The sequence below is a fragment of the Anopheles stephensi genome, chromosome 2 (assembly GCF_013141755.1).
Source record: "Anopheles stephensi strain Indian chromosome 2, UCI_ANSTEP_V1.0, whole genome shotgun sequence".
Classification (NCBI taxonomy): Eukaryota; Metazoa; Arthropoda; class Insecta; order Diptera; family Culicidae; genus Anopheles; species Anopheles stephensi.
In genome coordinates, this window is record NC_050202.1 from 63,629,309 (window position 1) to 63,648,024 (window position 18,716).

General features: G+C 45.0%; 3 protein-coding genes across 11 annotated transcripts in view; 1 reads left to right on the forward strand and 2 right to left on the reverse strand.

Moving 5' to 3' along the window:
- The window catches only part of LOC118506742, a 51,885-nt gene extending 39,301 nt beyond the window's left edge, over positions 1 to 12,584 (reverse strand). For 5 of the 9 annotated variants that reach the window (XM_036044317.1, XM_036044316.1, XM_036044315.1 and 2 more), the window contains exon 1: positions 4,978 to 5,198. Coding sequence is in view for 1 of the 9 variants with exons in the window: in XM_036044309.1 (XP_035900202.1) it covers positions 12,074 to 12,092 (19 nt within the window). In the remaining 8 variants the exon portion in view is untranslated. Of the gene's footprint in view, positions 1 to 4,977; positions 5,199 to 12,073; positions 12,365 to 12,391 lie in introns of those variants that run through there. The other 4 variants (XM_036044309.1, XM_036044312.1, XR_004905540.1 and 1 more) reach the window with 3 other exon arrangements.
- A 685-nt stretch (positions 12,585 to 13,269) lies between these two features.
- Positions 13,270 to 16,208, forward strand: LOC118506744 (protein O-mannosyl-transferase TMTC4). Its single transcript, XM_036044323.1, has 3 exons — positions 13,270 to 13,544; positions 13,606 to 15,216; positions 15,288 to 16,208. Exons 1-3 carry the CDS (start codon positions 13,512 to 13,514, stop codon positions 15,711 to 15,713), a joined length of 2,070 nt encoding a protein of 689 aa, XP_035900216.1. The 5' UTR covers positions 13,270 to 13,511; the 3' UTR covers positions 15,714 to 16,208.
- On the reverse strand, positions 15,916 to 18,571 carry LOC118506745 (myoneurin-like). Its single transcript, XM_036044324.1, has 3 exons — positions 17,702 to 18,571; positions 17,070 to 17,638; positions 15,916 to 16,999 (listed from the first exon to the last, which is right to left on the reverse strand). Exons 1-3 carry the CDS (start codon positions 18,377 to 18,379, stop codon positions 16,474 to 16,476), a joined length of 1,773 nt encoding a protein of 590 aa, XP_035900217.1. The 5' UTR covers positions 18,380 to 18,571; the 3' UTR covers positions 15,916 to 16,473.
- Between the last annotated feature and the right edge of the window lie 145 nt (positions 18,572 to 18,716).

Here is an 18,716-nt window from a genome sequence, read left to right on the forward strand (position 1 = left end):
ATACAATTTTTGAAATAGGCGACAGCTAAATGAATTCTTCGCCTTTGTTTCACATCAATATGCAATGGTTCGGAATATCATAACTTAAGCATCGAATTATGGCTCGTCCCTATTTGGTTGACCTAGCCGTGCCAAGCAAGCGTGCCGGAGCTGAATAGTTCTTTGGCATTCTTTGGCTTCATTCATTCATAGACTGTTGTCGCCGCCTCCGCACAGCACTAGATGCGGGTTCTTTGGCTATTCTATGCCTTTCAACATTTCAACATAGCACGCACCAATGACCCGATTCATAGTGATGACGCATGTCGCTTTTGGAAATAGTTTTTGTACAGCAAACTTGTGTAGGCCTCCCCCCGACAATGGATCAATGGTTTGGATAAGTAAGCGCAACGATTACACTGAATATATTTTTCGGTACAAGCTGGCGTTGTGTTTCGGTGCTGCATTGGAAAACCAGCACTAAAATGATAATTCATAGATACCAGCACATAAGCACTGTTTTAAAAATAATATGATTTGGACATGGACAAATGGATCGATATTTTACAGAAACAAGCACAATTCCTGCTTCGTACAGAGTTTCATATTGTGAAAATTTTGGCTTCCCTTGGACGGGTGGGGAGAGGACCATGTGTTACGTATAACAACTCCCTGTCGTTTCACGTTGTTAGCCAATACGTCAGTCGATTTCAACCGGGCATAAGTTTCAATACGTGTGGCCAAGCCAAAACAACAAAAAATCAAAACCATCATTCACTAAATGCCACCATATAATCACGTGCCAGCAGTGTACACACATGTGCGGCGCTTATGCTGGCAAGCGGAGGAAAAGAAAAAACAAGGAAACGAAGCCCCAATAATTTGGTGGCAAAATCGCACGTACAGGAGGCATACATGGGTGCTTGCTTACAGTTGTACTTGGGTACGATTTATAATTTATTTTACTATGTGTTGTTAACATGAAAATGCCTATAAGAAGAGATATCATACAAAATCAAACACCAAAGAAATACGTAGTGTAAAGGGTCCAGCTGTTTGTTAGGAGAGCTAATCAAATGATCAGTATAAAGAATTGAAATTTTTTTTAGTAAATTGGTAAAAGAGAAGTATAAAGAGCAAAACAGACTCATATTCTCCATTTTTCATTTTATGATACTGTGTTCTACGATTTTGATAAAACAAAATATTACAGCATTATCTATTGATTTGGAGCAGCTAAGCCCCAAAAGGTCAAGAAACTACAATTGGCTACTATGAGAATCAGTAGCGGCGCCTGTCTTCATTCCACAGAACCGAGTTCCAAATTTCGTCCGGAGCACTGACTATCCGGAAACTATAGCTATGAGGGTATAATCAAGTCAAGGAAATCAGTTATGACAGTCCAAGAGTTTCAGAGGTTGTTTTCCCAAAAACGATGAGTTTCGTCCATGGGTGAAGATTTTGTTAGTAATCTCAATCAGAAGTTGGAAACAACACTGGACGGATTGCGGGCTTCCTATTATGTTTTGTGACCGTTAAATAGAACAGAAGCTGACGAGGAGAATCAAGGCGAATCTAGCCTAATGGTTTGATTATCCTGAAACTTGGATTCAGAGGACGTTGTGATAAAAAAATCCATTCATGTCTGTCTTCCAAGCGATAGTCTCTCAGTATTAGCAGGTGATGTGCACTTGTAAAAACTATGTTTTCGATGGTGGGCCCATCGTTGATCAAAGACAGTTCCAACTGACCTCTACCACTAGCTAGAGAATTTTTTGGGCTATCCTCTGACAGAGGCTCAATTATTTATTGTTAGCCAAACAAGACGACACACATAAATTGAATTTCAAAAATCTTTTGTGTGTACCCAATAAAATCTAAACTCCTAAGCAAAAAATGTGGAGATTTTTTATTCTTATAGAACGGCCTGGGCACATTGCTAACTGGAAGATAAAAACAAATAACAAAAGAATAGTTCCTGGTTGCAGTAGAATAAAAAGAAACAAAACCCACATCCTATTGTTTTGGTTTCTAACACACGAACTAAGCAACAAATCAAAACACACGCACGCAATCAACAAATTAAATTTGTCCATCGTACACGTTCATTTGTTTGTCGTCGTCGTCGAAGCATATATCTACACACCCCTGGCATAGACTCGTACCTGTCCCCATTGGCGCTCTTGCGGAAAATGAATGAATGGAATGGAAGAGAGGAAAGGGGTGAGGGGGTGTGGCTGGTGGAGATTTGTAAAGCATACGGTCAGACTATCCGACCACCACAGGCCAGACTATAGGCAGAGGCAATCAGTTTCCGGTTCAACCGGTGTCACTCAAATGGAGCTTTAGCTGATGACGTTGGTGGACGCAATTTTCCTTATAATAAAGCATAGCACACCACACAGATTGATCTGTTTTGTTTTCAGTTCCTAGAGGCAGTAATTAACAACTAGGAGATTTTCTTTACAGAGGCTTTGAATTTTTTAAACCGCAGTTGCCACTAGCACAGAATTCGTACGATCTGCCCAAACAATTAGAATAGTTTAGCAAGTGAGAAAAACTCTTGTGATTTTTTTTTTTTTGAATTTTAATTTATTTCTCGAATTTCATGAAAATGTTATTGATGTAAAAGCTATATCATATCAGAAAATACATCTTTCAGGAAAATGTTCAATTTGTGAGACTCATCATGCAGGCAATAAAGAGAGAACATTAAATAAAAAGCATCAGAGACCACAGGGCTTCCGGTGATGAAGCGGTGGTTAATTTTCATTTCTTCCGTACCGACAAAAAACACACACACAACCTCTACTAATGAACAAATACCATTACATGGATGTAAGGGTTCAGGAAAAAAAATAGAAACAGGGAGAAGAGTCGAGCCCTCTGCGCACAGTCGTTGGCATCGTTTAGCTCCAGAGTGAGATGAACCATTTCTACTTGGCAACAAAACCCTTGAAACTTCACATCTTCGTCTCGTGTGCAAGTTCGCGCCCTGGTGCGGGATGATTTTCCCAGTTTACCATTATTTTCAACAGTTATCTCGCTCTCACTCTCTTTCGCTGCAGGTCTCTCACTTTTCCTTCATTTCACTGTTCCACTTCCCTTGTTAACTCTAACCTTTCTGCGCGGTTTTGTTTATGTGGAGTTTGCTGTTGTGCTGCTTCAATGTTGATCTTTTTTTTTCCTTCCTTCGTCTAATCATTTCCTCCCATGCTCATGCGTCCTCCTCTCCATGCCCTTGGAGCCTATGGAGGCTACCGATCGCGCAAAATAGAAATGAAACCCATCCGTGGGGTAAATACGACGGTCGGGGTACATGAATGAGCGGCTGGCTGTCGTGCTGCAATGTTGCCACGGATTTCCAACCAAAGCAAACCAACAGCAACCCGCAGCACTTTCTCATTCTGCTGTAGACTCCTAAACCGCAGCAGCATTAAATGATGGTACTTTGATCGATTTAAAGACCCGATCTTCGGCAGATAGATTAAACAAAACAGAGTTCTACAATTGAAAACATCTCCAACCAATAGCGCTGCTCACAGAGCAAACTTACAACAAGTTATGTAAATTGGTAAAATAGATAAAAACACACACCTACCTATACACGTTGGCGATTGGCGAGGATCGAAGTCAGTTAAGGGCGACTCTTTGCCAACCCAAAAGGGTCCCTTCTCTCCACAGCATCCACCGGGCGCGCGTGCGTGCCTGCTGGTAGACGTCAAGCGATGGCGCAAATGAGGGAGTGTTGGTGCGAAGGCGAAATACCAAACTGGTATTCACCACTTCAAAAGAAGCGCGCACACGCCGTACTCCGTAGCCAAAGAGAAACCTCAGCATTTTCAGTCGAAAACATCGGCGCGGAACGAATCCGAAAACGAAATGAAAACCAGACGAACGCGGCGAGCAAAACAAACACGGTGTGCGCAACGGACTGGAAACGGGGCTGTCTGATTGTCGTTAGAATGGGTGAAACAGGAAATCCTGTGCCGTTTCGGCGTTTACCGCAGGCCGGTGCACAGCAGGGGGAAAAGCAACAACAACATAAATACGAAGCATGGCTCGAATCGATCGTTTCATTTTCCCGCCGATCGGTTCGTTCCCGTTAGACCACGTCGCGGACAGGATGAGCAAACGGAGCGGCTAAAACGTTTCAGTTTGGAAGGCAGAATTTAAGTTTGTTTTCCATTCTTTACACACTACACCCGTGCTTATTCGTCGTCAGAATCCATTGGTTTTGTCCAATGTTGCAAATGTGTTTCGATAACTTTTGATCCAATCCACCGAACATACAACGTGCGCACGATGCTTCTTCTCCCAGTCGTACTAATCAACTTTGCACCGCAACACAACCACTGGTTCGGTTCGCGCCGTGTTCTCTCACCACCACACCAACACCCTACAATTATGGAAATTTAAACAACATTTCAGCCTCCGTTCCCTTTCCAGACACTCTCTTCGGGGTTTTTGTTTTGATTCTGCTACATAAATTTATGCTCGATCGCGAGCAAAATAAAAAAGGTACAAAAAGAAAAATATTTTTCCTTTCGCTTTGAATAAAGAGAAACACAAAACCAGACGCGCGCACCGATGCTTCGTTCCAACCCGCTCACACGGATCGACTTTCTCGCCTTTATGCTCACTGCCTCTCGCGACAGCTTCTCACTGGGCATACCACTACGCACTGCTCACCAAAAACATCACCCTTGCTCTCTCGCACGATCGTAGCCGGGCATGTTTCGATCAACCCACAAGCGCAATATAAACACGGGAACGCATATATACACACATACGTAAACCTACGCACCCTCGGTCAAGCTACCGGAATGGGGGACATATTACAGGTTCAATTGTGAGTGGACGAGAATGCCACCCCCCACACACACTGGCACTTGGTGGTGGTGGCCCACACTCACCCCCTTCGGGACACAAAACCGCCCACCAGGGAAGATTACCGAACCGATAAAATGGTAGGAATATGATCGGCGCGATGCTTACACACACACGTGCTGAATGCCACACACTCCCACACACCAGGCTAAAACCAGATGCACAACGCTAATCCACGTATCCGCGTGTCGAGCGATCTTGCGCCCATCCGAACTCCAGAGCATACGACTCAGAAATGAGCAGCTTCGTTCGTTCAGCTCGCGATCGAAGCGCAACAGCATGATATGCTATGCACCAGTGGTAGGCAACTCGTGGTAAATTGAGCTGGTGCCGGGTTTTGGGTTTATGTTAGGTGGCCTTAACTGTGATGTTTTTCCAAGGAATTTTCCAAACATCATCTGTGCGAAATATTATACAAATTGTACAAATTAACGAATCCATTTAAAAAATTATCTAATTGTATTAAATTCTGCTTTAATCCTACACCAAAAATCATATTCCTCAAAAGTGTTACAATCCTCAGGCTGTTAGCTGGAATCTTAGGGCATAACTGATATAAAAAAAGTTCACAATCTTCTAGTTCTAGCTGTTGAGCTCAGTTGTCTCTCCGTCTTGGCTACAGTATGATTATTTTAGACCCTTCGTTAGAGTTTGGCATCAAGAAGCATCTATTATTGCCTCTATAAATAAATCTATTAAAAAGCCTCCATAAATAAATGAATTAAGAAAAAGTTTGATGATGGGTGTCTCTTCAATCGACGACGCTTCCAAACATCATAGATTTTTTTTATTCTATGCGTCATCAGCCCCTCATGCAACATGATCGTCGCAAAAACGGCTACATCTTATCAAACATGGACGGCGAGCTTTGAATAATACTTACCGGTATCGCCTTCGATTTCGCGGACGATTGAAAGTGTTACCCCAAGCCAAAATATTCATTTTAGGTGAAATTCATTCCAAATTTAAGCCAAAGTATTATTTTTCCTTCGAATGTCCATCTTGTCTAAGATATTTTTCACCATTAGGATGAATGCTCAAACTCCTGCATAATAGTTTCACAATGATCAAACCACCCGGTTAAAAAGTCTTGTTTTCCTCGTCAATTTCGTCTGTGTTTTATCGCCATGCAACACTGTAAGGTGACCGTAATCTGTGATCTGTACTAGGCTTTCTTCTTCCTCAAAAAAAATTGTTTCATAAATCGTAGCGGTAATAAGTGGTCGTCAACATATTCTCTTCGTTTTGTTTAAAAATACCATAAAACCCGGATATAATAGCTGTATTGGTAATAATGTTTATTACATCGTAAGTTATGCAAAAAATACTGTTTCTCTCATTCCTTTGACAACCACTGAGCTAATGAAATGGAAAGTAACTGATGGCAAGTGGTGAACGAGTAAGCAGCACTGGGCTGAAACTGGAACAGCACAGCATCTATCACGCACACACAGAAGTTGAGAGCAAAATAATCCGATCGAGCAGCAACGATCTGTTCTGTAATCCGGATAAGATTTAATGCTCAGCGATCGATGTTTTGTTAAGGATTGCAACGAGTTTATTTTAGGGTTTTTTTCTGTTTTTTTTTCTTACCAAGCTACCAACATTAGTATGATAGATATTATTTATGTTAAAATTTAATTACCCGCTTGCCACTTATCTCACCAGTCTGCGACGTAATAGTGGAAGCAATAAAATCTCGGCAAAATAAATAATTACATTGAGCTCCCGTGGTCTCGTGCTAGGAGAGTGCAGGTTATAGCACACCGCAAGGCGTACACTGATGTGCGTGTTCAAGCGTTTGAAATTCAAGCAGGAACTGTAATGTGGTATACCGTGCTTTAATAGAATTTTCAATGCTCCATGGGGAACGCCGCCACGTGGTTTTCATCCGTCAGCTGGTTGATTTGGAGAGAGAGAAAAAAAATTGCCATGTTGCGAAAAACGTTTCCACGAGTTAATGACTGATAAAATACATAAGGCCCATCAAAAACAAAACAAAAAATGGCGTAATTAAAAGGAAACAAAAATACTTTATACACGAGGCGCTTCATCATCGTTGAGATAGAATACTTTTAAAAATGTTTTCCAACGTTTGACCTAGTTGCATACTTCTTTAATAATATTGCATTAAACATGAACCACTCTACACAGTTTCTTACGCTTCCTAATCATGGTCTCAACATATTCGCCACTTGCGTGTTTTCCCAGGCACACCAACTCATGCCTGAATCACCATAATATTTGAATATTATGTCAAGTGTCGATGTTTCCCGAGCATCGTCCTGTAGAAAAAAACTGGCACTAATTAATGGGAAAGAGGCACGCGTTCTAGCAAAACCACTCGTCCCGCGAGCAACTCGTGAGTGAGTGAATTTTCCACTTTAGCAAGCATAAGCATTAAACACACATGGTAAGTTATTTTATTTCGTGCTTCGTAGCACACCTCGACAGGCAGATGAATCTATCCAGAATAAATGGCACATGCTCCGAAAAAACAGGATCTTGTACATCATCATCTACTGTGAGTGGCTTTACTAAAGTTTAATATACTTCAAAGCATTCGTGCCACGCTCTCCGGAATAAGAGTCACCAAGGCTTTACTCAACCATTTCTGCAGCAACTTGTTCTTTTTGAACTCTTTGGAAACATCGGGCAGCGGTTGGTGAACCTTCCGAGAACCGAAACCGAAAAACAACAAACCACCAAACACAGCATAAAGGTTCGGAGCGAGTAACAGACCATTCGTAACGACCACGGCGACGATCGGCCCACATTCACAATTCGTCTCACGGATGCAATTACCGGCGAATGAGTTTAGGTTCGGTACGAAAAACACACACACACAGCCAACTCGCGCCCAAAATTCGAAATCGAAAGTGGCGCAAAAGTTAGCAACACATTTTCTCGATCGATCCAACACACAATGGCTTGAACTACCAGGCGATAAAAGATGACGACCGAAAAACACACAGCCCGTCCGCGACGACAATGCACAGCGCAACGAGGAACAGTTTCGTGAAACAAATAGGCTGGCAAGCAAATCGAAGCCATCATCATCGATGGCGTAGATAAATTTAGATTTTCGTAATTAAATTTCAACCTAATCACGTGCCGAACCTTGCTACAAAGCCGGTTAAACTAACAGTCCGAAGGGAAACCGTCGATCGGCCGTTTAAGGCCAGCTCTTGATGGGAGTGTGGTAATGGGATTAATATTAAGTATTTCACATTTCGTAACCTTGCTCCAGCACGTGTGGCGAATGGGGGGTGGGAAAGAATTTCCTATTACGAATTTTATGATTTTCCAATAATAACCTTACCGAAAGGAAAACTAATATCGCTAAACGTGTACCGCGGGCTGAACGTTCAGTTCCGATAGTTTAATCCGTGGTTAGGAATCAAATATCCGACAGAACGTTGTCGACCGACTAAACGATCGATCGATCGGGTTCGGAATTTGACTAACGACATCCGTGATTTACGATGGGTCGTTAATAAAGGGTGCGCCCTCATAACGCGCTGCACACAACCAGCGGAAGGGACCTCTGGGCAATCTTTCTGCTGGCACCATTTTCTTAATTTGGTTCACTTTTCATCACACCTGCGGCGTCATCTTTTTGACGCTTTCGTCGATAAATAGGACACGCGGTGTTGGGTGCAAAGGCGGGTTCCACTAACGGGGAGACGCGAACTTCCCGTAAAGGCACGGCCAGATTGTTCTGACACTAATTAGATTGTTATCAACCTTTCCCAACCAGGCTGAGGTGTTGTAGGCCATTGAATAACCTCCCCTTCGAATGTTAAAATGACTGGCTCTCAGTCGATCGAACAAAATGGCGGACAAAAGAAAAACAATCTTAACGCCTATGCGTCTATGGTACCGTCTGGGGGTTGGAAGGCAGCGAGGAAATATCGTGTTGATGAACGAGCTTTTATTGAAATTAATACAACACACCGTACCGTGCTGGACAGGAAATCCTTCCACACCTCACTCATTCCCGGCACATCTGGCTGCGTGAGGGGGGGATGGGCAGGATTAAGTGGGCAACGCGACAGAAAGGGGCAAGAAAAATCAGGTCAAACCAAGATTCCACCTTTTTCCGGAGCTTACGTGCAGTAGAAAGGATACCAGTAGTATCGTTTAAGGAGAGGTCAGCTTATTTCCCTCTTCCTTCAATGTTATCGGGCACCGAATCCATCCATCGGAAATGAGGATCTCGGGTGTGAGGCCACACCGCTCACACCACTGACTCAGTGCTCTTGCAAATGGCGAGCCCACGAACGGAACGTCCGGAATCCTTCGGCGAAGGTCATCCAGTGTATCTATGACACAAATATAGGTAGTGACACGGGGAAAAAGTGGCCTGTATGCGAGTGCTTTTTTTATGCAACGGCACCAGTCTCGAGGAAGGAGACAGAGAGCACTTTATGTGGTATTACACCCACTTTGATAGCTCATAAAAGGATGTAGAAAAAAGCCGGCTCCGTTCTCCCACTTTTCATAGAGCAATAAGTTGATTCGCTTTTTTTGTGCTCCATAGTTACTTTGCTTCTAAAGCTTTGTTGAGTGGAGTAGTGCTAGGATATACACTCACACAAAAAATCGCTATTATTGTAAGAGGATTCATTTTTTGTGTGCTGCATAATGATGTACACAGCCGAAGAATATGATGGTCCTTTCTCAATTATATTATTATTCAATGATACTTTTTTGTCATTTCTTGCCTCTTGGATTGGCCTTGCTTTAAAAGATATACATTCTACATTACTATGCCGATGAAAATATTAAATTAAATTATTACTGATAACTGGATTATTTGGATTAATTTTGTTCGATTCCTTCCTATTCCTATTCCTATTCCATGCCACAAAAATAATGTCACTACTCCGAGGCGATGTCGTACATGGTTTACAAGATGGACTAGTAATGATCGAGATAATTGTAGACCATTGTCATGATTAGTTAGGCGGTTAGAACTGGAATCTGTCACCCTTTCTAGACCCTGTTCAAGTTGGATATCTCACCTTCAGCAAGATATTTTGCACGAGCTATGTAAGCCTCCCATTTTGAAGGATTATTAATTAGACGTTTTTGGTATCAATTTTTCTATAATTATGTCCATCGTGTACTAAGTCTTCTTCGTCGTACGGAATTTTGCCTTGAAGTCACACGAACGAAAGGGTCATCATGCTCTCGGATTTTCTTAGAAATTTCTGGTCTGGATTCTACAATCTTACAAGAATGTTGGGACGCCATGACTTGCATCAATTCGTGATTTATGCATTTTCCCAGAAGATCCAGAGGTTTAAAAGTGCCTCCGGACCTACAACTTTATTGCTCATTCGAAAAAGTTGTTCAACTGTGTTGACCGAAGCTGCACCAAATCAATTCAAAACGCTTCAGTACTTTTCCTCAACATAGGAAAATATTATAAAAATGGTGAGTTGACTGGTTCTCCAAGGGAAAGGATAAATAAGACTAATCGCCAGGAATTTAAGTGAAAATAAGCCATTTACTTATGAACATTCTTCCAGTAAAGCTGTTTTTCAGTATATTAATTTTGCTCCACATTTCTTTCCCCTGATTGGTGTGGAAAATGTGGAAAACTCCACCTCCAACAACCTCCACCATGCGAAAAAGAAAAACAAAACAAACCAAAGTGCGTTGCAATTTTGGCACATGGCCGAGCCGGACTCTTGTCCAATGGCAACAAATAAAACACCACCCACAGCCACACGGACTGTCCTTTACTGTCTGTCCGTGTTTCTTCCCATCTTTCCAGCATCCCCAAGCGTTCCATGGCCACCCACCGAACCTTCCTTCACCCAAATACTGTTTTTTTCTCCCATTTTACACGGCGAATAAATAAAATTGAAAAGGAAAAAAAGATAAATAGCCTCCAAAAAAGACAACTCCTGCTTCGGCGATGGAAAAGTCCCTTGCTCAGTGGGTAACGGGTGGACCACCACCACCACCCGGCAAGTCGATGCACATTGCCGGTCGATCTTGCTCTGGCGCACGGTACAACGGATGTCTAGGTGTGCGTGCGTGTGTTGTGCGAAATGCGAATATTTTCTCTGAAACGAAGCTAATTTTAGGCCGGCGCATATCTGCTCAGGCGACTCGCCGATCGTTAAATCTCGACACAATCACCATCTTTCCTCGCGAAATAAATGCTCGGCACAGCGACAGTGGCGTATCGCGCACAAGGGGCAATTTCCAACGATAAAGTTTGCTAGCAGATTGGTAAATAAAAACACACTTTGTCTAAAATCCATGTACGATGTCACATTCTACCAGGAAATGCTTGTTTTAATGGAAAATCAAAGGTAAAAAATCGGTGTTTAGCAACAACAACGTTTGCTGCGTTTTTCGTCCGCAATGTAACACGCACGCACACACACACACACACACTTGAACACCGGTTTCACATGAGTGCCGTAGTTACCGTAGTATATGTAATGTGATGCCGTACAATGTCCTCCATTTTCAGTAGAATGGAAAATTCGATGGAAGCGCATGGTACTTCATGGTGTGAAGGTGTTAAGCAGTGATGCAAGGGAATGGAATTTTAATAACATTTCACTTACCTATACAATGCAGCATTCGCCGATGAAACATGCTTTGAAGCTTTCTGTCCTGCTAGGTTCCATAGCAACGACAGTGTACAGATACAAAACCGCAGATAACTTGATTGTTTCGTGTAGAGTGAACTTCCGCCTGTCCATCGGAGTTTTATGGGTATGTGCTTCTGCTATCAGGCGCACTACCGTGATAGCTCACCATCAAGAGAGCGAGCCGGGAAAATGCTGGTCTTTGTTCTCGGAATGCACTTTCTCTCGTGCAGGTCCTCGGGATGATATTCCAGAAGTTTAGGGAAAGTGTTTGACAGCTCTCAGCTCCACTTTACTGGTGGTACACTTTAACAAAGCAAACTTCCGGGTAATTTTGGACGATAACCCTATTTGCCACCACCGATCGATCACCTCACATCGCATCTTTAACTAAATAAACCCACCTTTCACTTGTACCAAGAAAAGCCTACTTGCCTCATTTCTATGCTAGAATCTCCAATACCTAACCGAACGGATTATTGCTTCCATTCAGCGCCTTAATCTTGCTCTCTTCCTAAAGGTTTCTCCTTTCTAGCGTATTCTTAAACTACGCGAAGAAAAAAAACGCATCCTACCATTTTGCTCACCTTCTTGCAATTTCTGCATATCTTCTGGTTTTGATCCGAGAAATGGAAACGATTCTTTTCGCTGCTTCGCCACTACTACGACACGTCTCAATTTGTGCTTTGCACAGTGCAAGTCGTTGTATGCCGCGGAATCACACCAATAGGCAAACCACCGCACTACGTGAAAAATGGATTCTAAACTGGGCACCACACTTCACTTCACTTTTCCATTTTCTACTACCCCCACCGTATCGCTTCCGTAGAGCAGGGTGCAGAAAACATGGCACCGAGAGCGTTAGCTTCGAGCGAAAAAAGAAAAACTGATCCCGGGATACCAACCCTCTCCAGCACACGGCATTGAAACTCACTCACTCGGTCGTCCTCAGACTGGTCACTAAATATGGACCCCCCGCGGCAAACGTTTGGTATTCGTAATAACGCGAATTAGTTGCACCCGCCCAGGGTACTACGACCGAACGGAATGCTTAACATTACAAACTATTCTAGAAAATCAGCGAAAACAGCAGAAATCGCTAACCCACACGCAACTTTCTCGATGAAAAACTGACTTACCACACGTACACACACGCGCACATCTATCTGTCTAAATTTTGTCCTTTCCTAGGTATCCGTATCCTTAACGACACACACACACCAACACAAAGTCTTCGTTGGCCATTCGATGAATTGTGTGAGCTGTTTCGTTGGAAAATCACAGTTCGTTTGGGAAAGAGCATCAGCGATTGGTTCATTGCGTTGACAGCTGATATGATTTTTTTAAATTAAAATGCAAGAATAGATGTCTACTAAAATATTGTCAGTCTATTTGATAAATTTTTATAATAACAAGACATTTTTGTTGGTGTTTATCAAACTATTTTTCATTTCAAGCAAAAAAACATCGAACACACAAATGAAAAACATCGCGTTTGAATCTACAATAATCGCGACAGCTGTCAAATGCCCACTGTTTTGGAATGGTCCGTGTACAGAGAGTGCTCAAATTGTGCACATTGTCGTTTTGATGTTTTCAACAATTTTAACTACTTCTCACTATCACTTAAGGATCTAGAATTGATCATCTTAAATTTGTAAACTCAAGAATACTGAATAAACCATAACCATTCACTACCATGTTAGCTAAAATATCCCAACAAACGGATAAACTGAAATTGCTCTCAACCGTCAACATCCGATATCAATGTGTTGGTGAAGACATCATGAACGTACCATCGCTTCGAAAGTTGTGATTTTGCAGACAAAACAAATACAGATCGCATACAAACAGCCTCAAGAAACGCCGGGATGGCAAAGCTATTCCCGTAAACATTCACCATTCCCCCAAATCCTGTAGTATTGTAGTGTTCCCGATTATCTGTCCCGGTTCGAACGAAAAACAATGGTCCACAACGACAAATAACAGTTCTCGCCCATCCTTGTTGTGCTAGCTATACGGGTGATGTCTTCGCTGCGCCAACACGCCTTGGTTCAGGTAAGGGTCTACAAATTACTCCCATACCATCACTAATCGCCATCCCTCCACCTTTTTCCAGTATGCCATTCTGGTGGCCGCCTCACTGCTTTCGTACGGTGGCGCACTGTACGGCACGTTCGTGTTCGACGATTCGGCAGCAATCGTGAAAAACATGGACGTGCGTAACGTGGCCACACCGTTCCGAGACCTGCTGCGGCACGACTTCTGGGGCAACAATCTGTCCGACCCGACGAGCCACAAATCCTTCCGTCCGCTGACCGTACTAAGCTACCAGCTGGAAAACCGCCTGCTAGGTTTAAACGCCGGTCACATGAAAAAAGTTAATCTTGCGCTGCATACGATCGTGTGCCTGCTGGTGTTACGACTGTATCAAACGGTGTGGCGTGAGACCGGTCCTTTTCGTACGGCTTTTTGGGCCGCCTTTGTCTTTACCGTGCATCCGGTACATACCGAGGCGGTCGTTGGTATTGTTGGGCGGGCCGATTTGCTGGCAGCGATCGGGTACATTACCGTCCTGTTGCTATACCAACGCTGGTTGCACGGCGAGCGTCGGTATGGTTTCGTTGTTTTTCCGGCTCTTTTTCTTCTTACCGTAGCATCGACGTTGTGCAAAGAAACGGGCATCACGGCCCTAGTGGCCTGTGGCGCCATCGATTTGCTGAAGCGAGTCAATTGGCGTCACGTGCGGTTGCCAGACTTGTTTCAAACGCATCGAGCCTGCATAGCGCGAGTGTTTGCCCTAGCCCTCCTATCACTGGCCGCCCTCGTGTTACGCCTGTGGATTATGGACTTCGAAAGTCCCAAGTTCCATCGAATGGATAATCCCGTTGGTGCGACGAACAGCACCACCAGCCGAATTCTTTCCCAAAGCTATCTTTACTGGCTAAATGCTTACCTTTTGCTGTGCCCCGATTGGTTAAGCTTTGATTGGGCCCTTGGATCCGTTCCTTTGGTGGAAACCGTATTCGATCCCCGGATGCTGCTGATCGTGATTTTCTACGGAACGGCAGCAATACTGGCGTTACGATCTTGCGAATCTAAATCAAAAGAAATCAAACTAGCCCTTACACTGGCCATCATTCCCTTCCTACCAGCGTGTGGCTTTGTACGGGTTGGGTTTGTGATTGCCGAACGGTTACTATATCTTCCATCGGTTGGATTTTGCTACCTCCTAGCGGTCGGTTACCGACGATTAATCAAGCGCTCCGTAGCGTTCTACATTCCACTGTGCTTCCTGTGCACCATGTTTATCCTGAAAACACAATCCCGTGCTTACGAGTGGACGTCGGAAGATCTGCTGTTCCGCTCGGCACTGCGCGTCTGTCCCGAAAACGCCAAAGTGTACTACAACATTGCCCGACTCGCTACGGATCAGGGTGATCGTGAAACGGCCTTCGCCTTCTACCGACACGCAATCGAGCTACATCCCGCGTACGAAGCGGCACACATGAATTTGGGCAATCTGTACCGCGAAGTGCACGAGCTGGACACGGCCGAACGGCATCTAAGGAAAGCGATTGAAATACACGAACCATTCCCGTCGGCCTGGATGAATCTCGGTATCGTGCAGGCGGCACGGAAAGACCATCAAGCCGCGTTGACCAGCTATCGGCGAGCGCTCGAGCTAAAGCCCAACTATGCTAACTGTTTGTACAATTTGGGCAATCTGGTAAGTGGTGCAATCGGTCCAGTTTTCAGTTCCAATAGTCATTTTTTCTAATTCGCCTACACGTTCCACAGTACATCGATAAGCAAAACTCCTCCATGGCCCTGCGGTACTGGCGCGAAGCGATACAGCAAAACCCTCGGCACAGCAAAGCGTGGGCCAACATTCTCGCGCTGTACGACAATCGGGGCCGTACGGATGACATTATACGCACATCGGCACTGGCGCTTACCTTTCTGCCGAACGATACCGCCATCCTGTTTACCCGTGCCAACGCGTTCGGGAAGCTTGGCCAGTACGAAACGGCCGAGGCACTTTATCGGCAGATCATTGCCGCCCGTCCGGATCATGCGGTGTACCGTGCTAATCTGGGCGTGCTGTATCACCGGTGGGGCCAGCGGAACGCTCAGGCGATCGAGCAGTACAGGGCTGCGCTACGGCTAGATCCAAACCTGCGCAGTGCCAAGACGAACCTTCTCAAGCTAATGGACTCGTCGTAGAGTCGCGTCACGACAATTCTTACTGACTGACTGAACAAGTTATCTAGGCTTACTTTAATCGGAAATCAATAAGAGGAACGCACAAGAGTGTGTTGTTGCCAATAGCTACTACGATCGCGCCCCCGGGGAAGCAATCGAATCCAGGCAAAGGCTTGAATCTCTTTTTTTAACAAAACAACAAGAGAGCGACAGCTTTCGTTTCGATAATATTCGACAAGTATTTATTACCGTCTTAAAGAATAAGGAATAAGGGCGCAGCGATGCTGAACAAATGATATTTTAATTGAAACTCAACGAAAGAAGCTCAAGGATAGATTCGGAGATTTGATGAAAAAGCGAGGAAAGCGAGGAAAGCTCCTATGACTTCTAACGTCATTTTAACCTGTTCGATTTACCACGATAGCATATCGGAAAGCAAGCAATAACTTATACAACGAAAAACGGAAGCGCAATGAAATTAAAGCATAATCACGTATTTTATAAACACAAACAAAAGTTGGACTTTTTCTCATACTGGGGTGGTCTGATTGTGAGGTTAGGGCTGCCAGATCGACCATGGACTGGATCTTTTCCTATGAGATAATTGTACTTCTCCATCAGTCAATGCTATTCGTAACTATATTTGGTTCCAGAACCAGGCTCGATCTCGCCGCCTTGCCTATTCGCTAACCGCGCGGTTGATTGTTCACGATCAGGATGCTTTACCGATACCGGGGCCTACCTTCTGGAGCGTTCATCCACCCATTTGCATTACCGCCAATCATCTGTCCATCATTTGTCGCTCCACCAACACATCCCCGACGTCTGCCGGCTCGTCCTCAACCAAAAAACCGTCCAGCCCGGCTGTTTTCATCATATAATCGTTGAAGGTAACGATGGACACATTTTCCAACTCCTCCGGTGTGATCGTTACCACGGACGGACCCGTGTGCTCTCCCTTCACGCCACCGTCCACCATCGACCATTCGGTTGGGATCAGTCCAGCGCCGGTGTCCGGAAACACATCGACAAGCACACCTCCGCCGTCCGATTGCGGGCCGAGCAGCAGTGGAGTGGTTTCGTTCATCGGAAGCACATCGTTCGATGCGATCAACTCATCCTGAAGCAGGGCCGAATACACGACATCCACCGTTTCCTGCTTGATGTTGTTGTTCTCACCGTGCAGTTCAACTAGACCATCCTCCTCCGACGCTGTCACGGTTGCGACAAGCGATTGCGTTTGGTGCGTGTTGCGGTGCGACTTCAAATGGTGCGATTTGGCGAACCGTCTGCCGCAGATTGTGCAGCTGCAAAAGTGAAACAGCTTTGCTTAGGAACTATCGAATTGAACGAATTGAACGAATTGAATGAACTTACCCGAATTTCTTCACCCCAGTGTGCGTCAGCCGATGACTGTTTAGCACGTGCGAGTACGAGAACGATTTACCGCAATAGTCACACACGTACGGTCGCTCACCGGTATGCGTACGCTCGTGCTTGGTTTTGCTGCCAAAGTCCGAGTACGCTCGCTCGCAGTACCGACATTTGTACGGTTTTTGTCCCGTGTGGATGCGTGCGTGACGTTGCAGTTCGAACGGCACGACAAACGATTTATCGCAGTGCTCACATTTGTACGGCCGATCGCCCTGGTGGCGCCGCATGTGCGTATCGAGCGCATGCTTATGTTTGTACGTCACATCACAGATTTTGCACAGGAACGATGGTTTCGGGCCGGCCAGGTTGCGTTTCACGCGTATCACCGTCTCCATACCGCCGGTACCGTCCGTTACCGGCTGTGAGGTGACGGTTTCGATTGTTGGTTTCATCTCGTTCGGTCGGTTCGTTTTGCGGATGGTTTGCAACGTTTTTACGCGCTTCTGTCCGGTGGAATGGTTTCGATTGTCGACTACCGTTTGCTCAGTGTGTTCCCAATGGATGGCAGGTTCCTGTAACGTATTTTAAGGAAGCGTCAGAGTGTACTATGAACAGCTAGCATAACCAGAACGTACCATTGGTGCGGCATTTGCTTTCATCGTCGGCAGTGTAGATTCCTGCTCATCGTTGTCATCTTTCACATAGATAATGTACTCTATTTCGTCACGTTTCTCTGCCGGTAGCGTCGTATCCATGGTGAGCAGCATGCTATCGTCCTCGGTTGCGGCGTTTGACATCGATGGCGGATCGATCATCGTCATAGTAGGTGCGCTCTTCGCCCCGTCGTCCGCACTCGGTTGGGTCAGTTTTACATCCAACCCGATCGGTGGTTTATACGTATAAATCACACCGGAATCCATCTGTATCGCTATCTGGTCCCGCCCGTCATCCGGTGAGCACGGTGCAACTTCCGCCGCCTGCCTCTCCTTCGTCTTCGCTTCGAAACAGTCGAAGTTGTTCGCTCCTAGCAGCAATGCATTTGCCTCTAGACAGTTCAACCGGAAACGGTACGCCACGTTCAGATCGTCGATGCACTGCGTACAGATTCGGTCGGGAAGATTGTCGTGCTCGCGGATAGCCACACTCGCACACTGCATCACCTTTTCCGCGTAGGACATCGGCGAACAAGCCTCCAGCTCGAAGATGGACCGTGTTTCGCCCGCCTGCAAACACGTCCGGCACGTGTTGTTCCATTCCGAGTACGGGTCGGTGGCCGTACTGCCGGTCAGTAGAATGTCTCGACACGACGTCATACTGACGGTGAAGCATTCAAAACATGGCCAACATTATGTACGCCTGACCGGAAGAAGCTAAGCGAAATGTGGATTATGTTGTACGAGCTGCGTGAGAACCGCAACCACACAAAGCAACTTTGCTTGGAATGTTATTGTTTTCGTTCTGGTCGTTCACCGATGTCAAATGTAGCTGAGCTGTCATCGGCTTGCATATACAGGGTTCGTCGACGCAAAACGTCGATTGCTCAAGAGTGCCGGGTACGGGTGCATTATGGTGCGCCATATTGCAGGCGGAACACAATTAAAAACCCTTTTTTGCGATAGAGTCAGGTGCAAAATAAAGAGCCATGCTTAA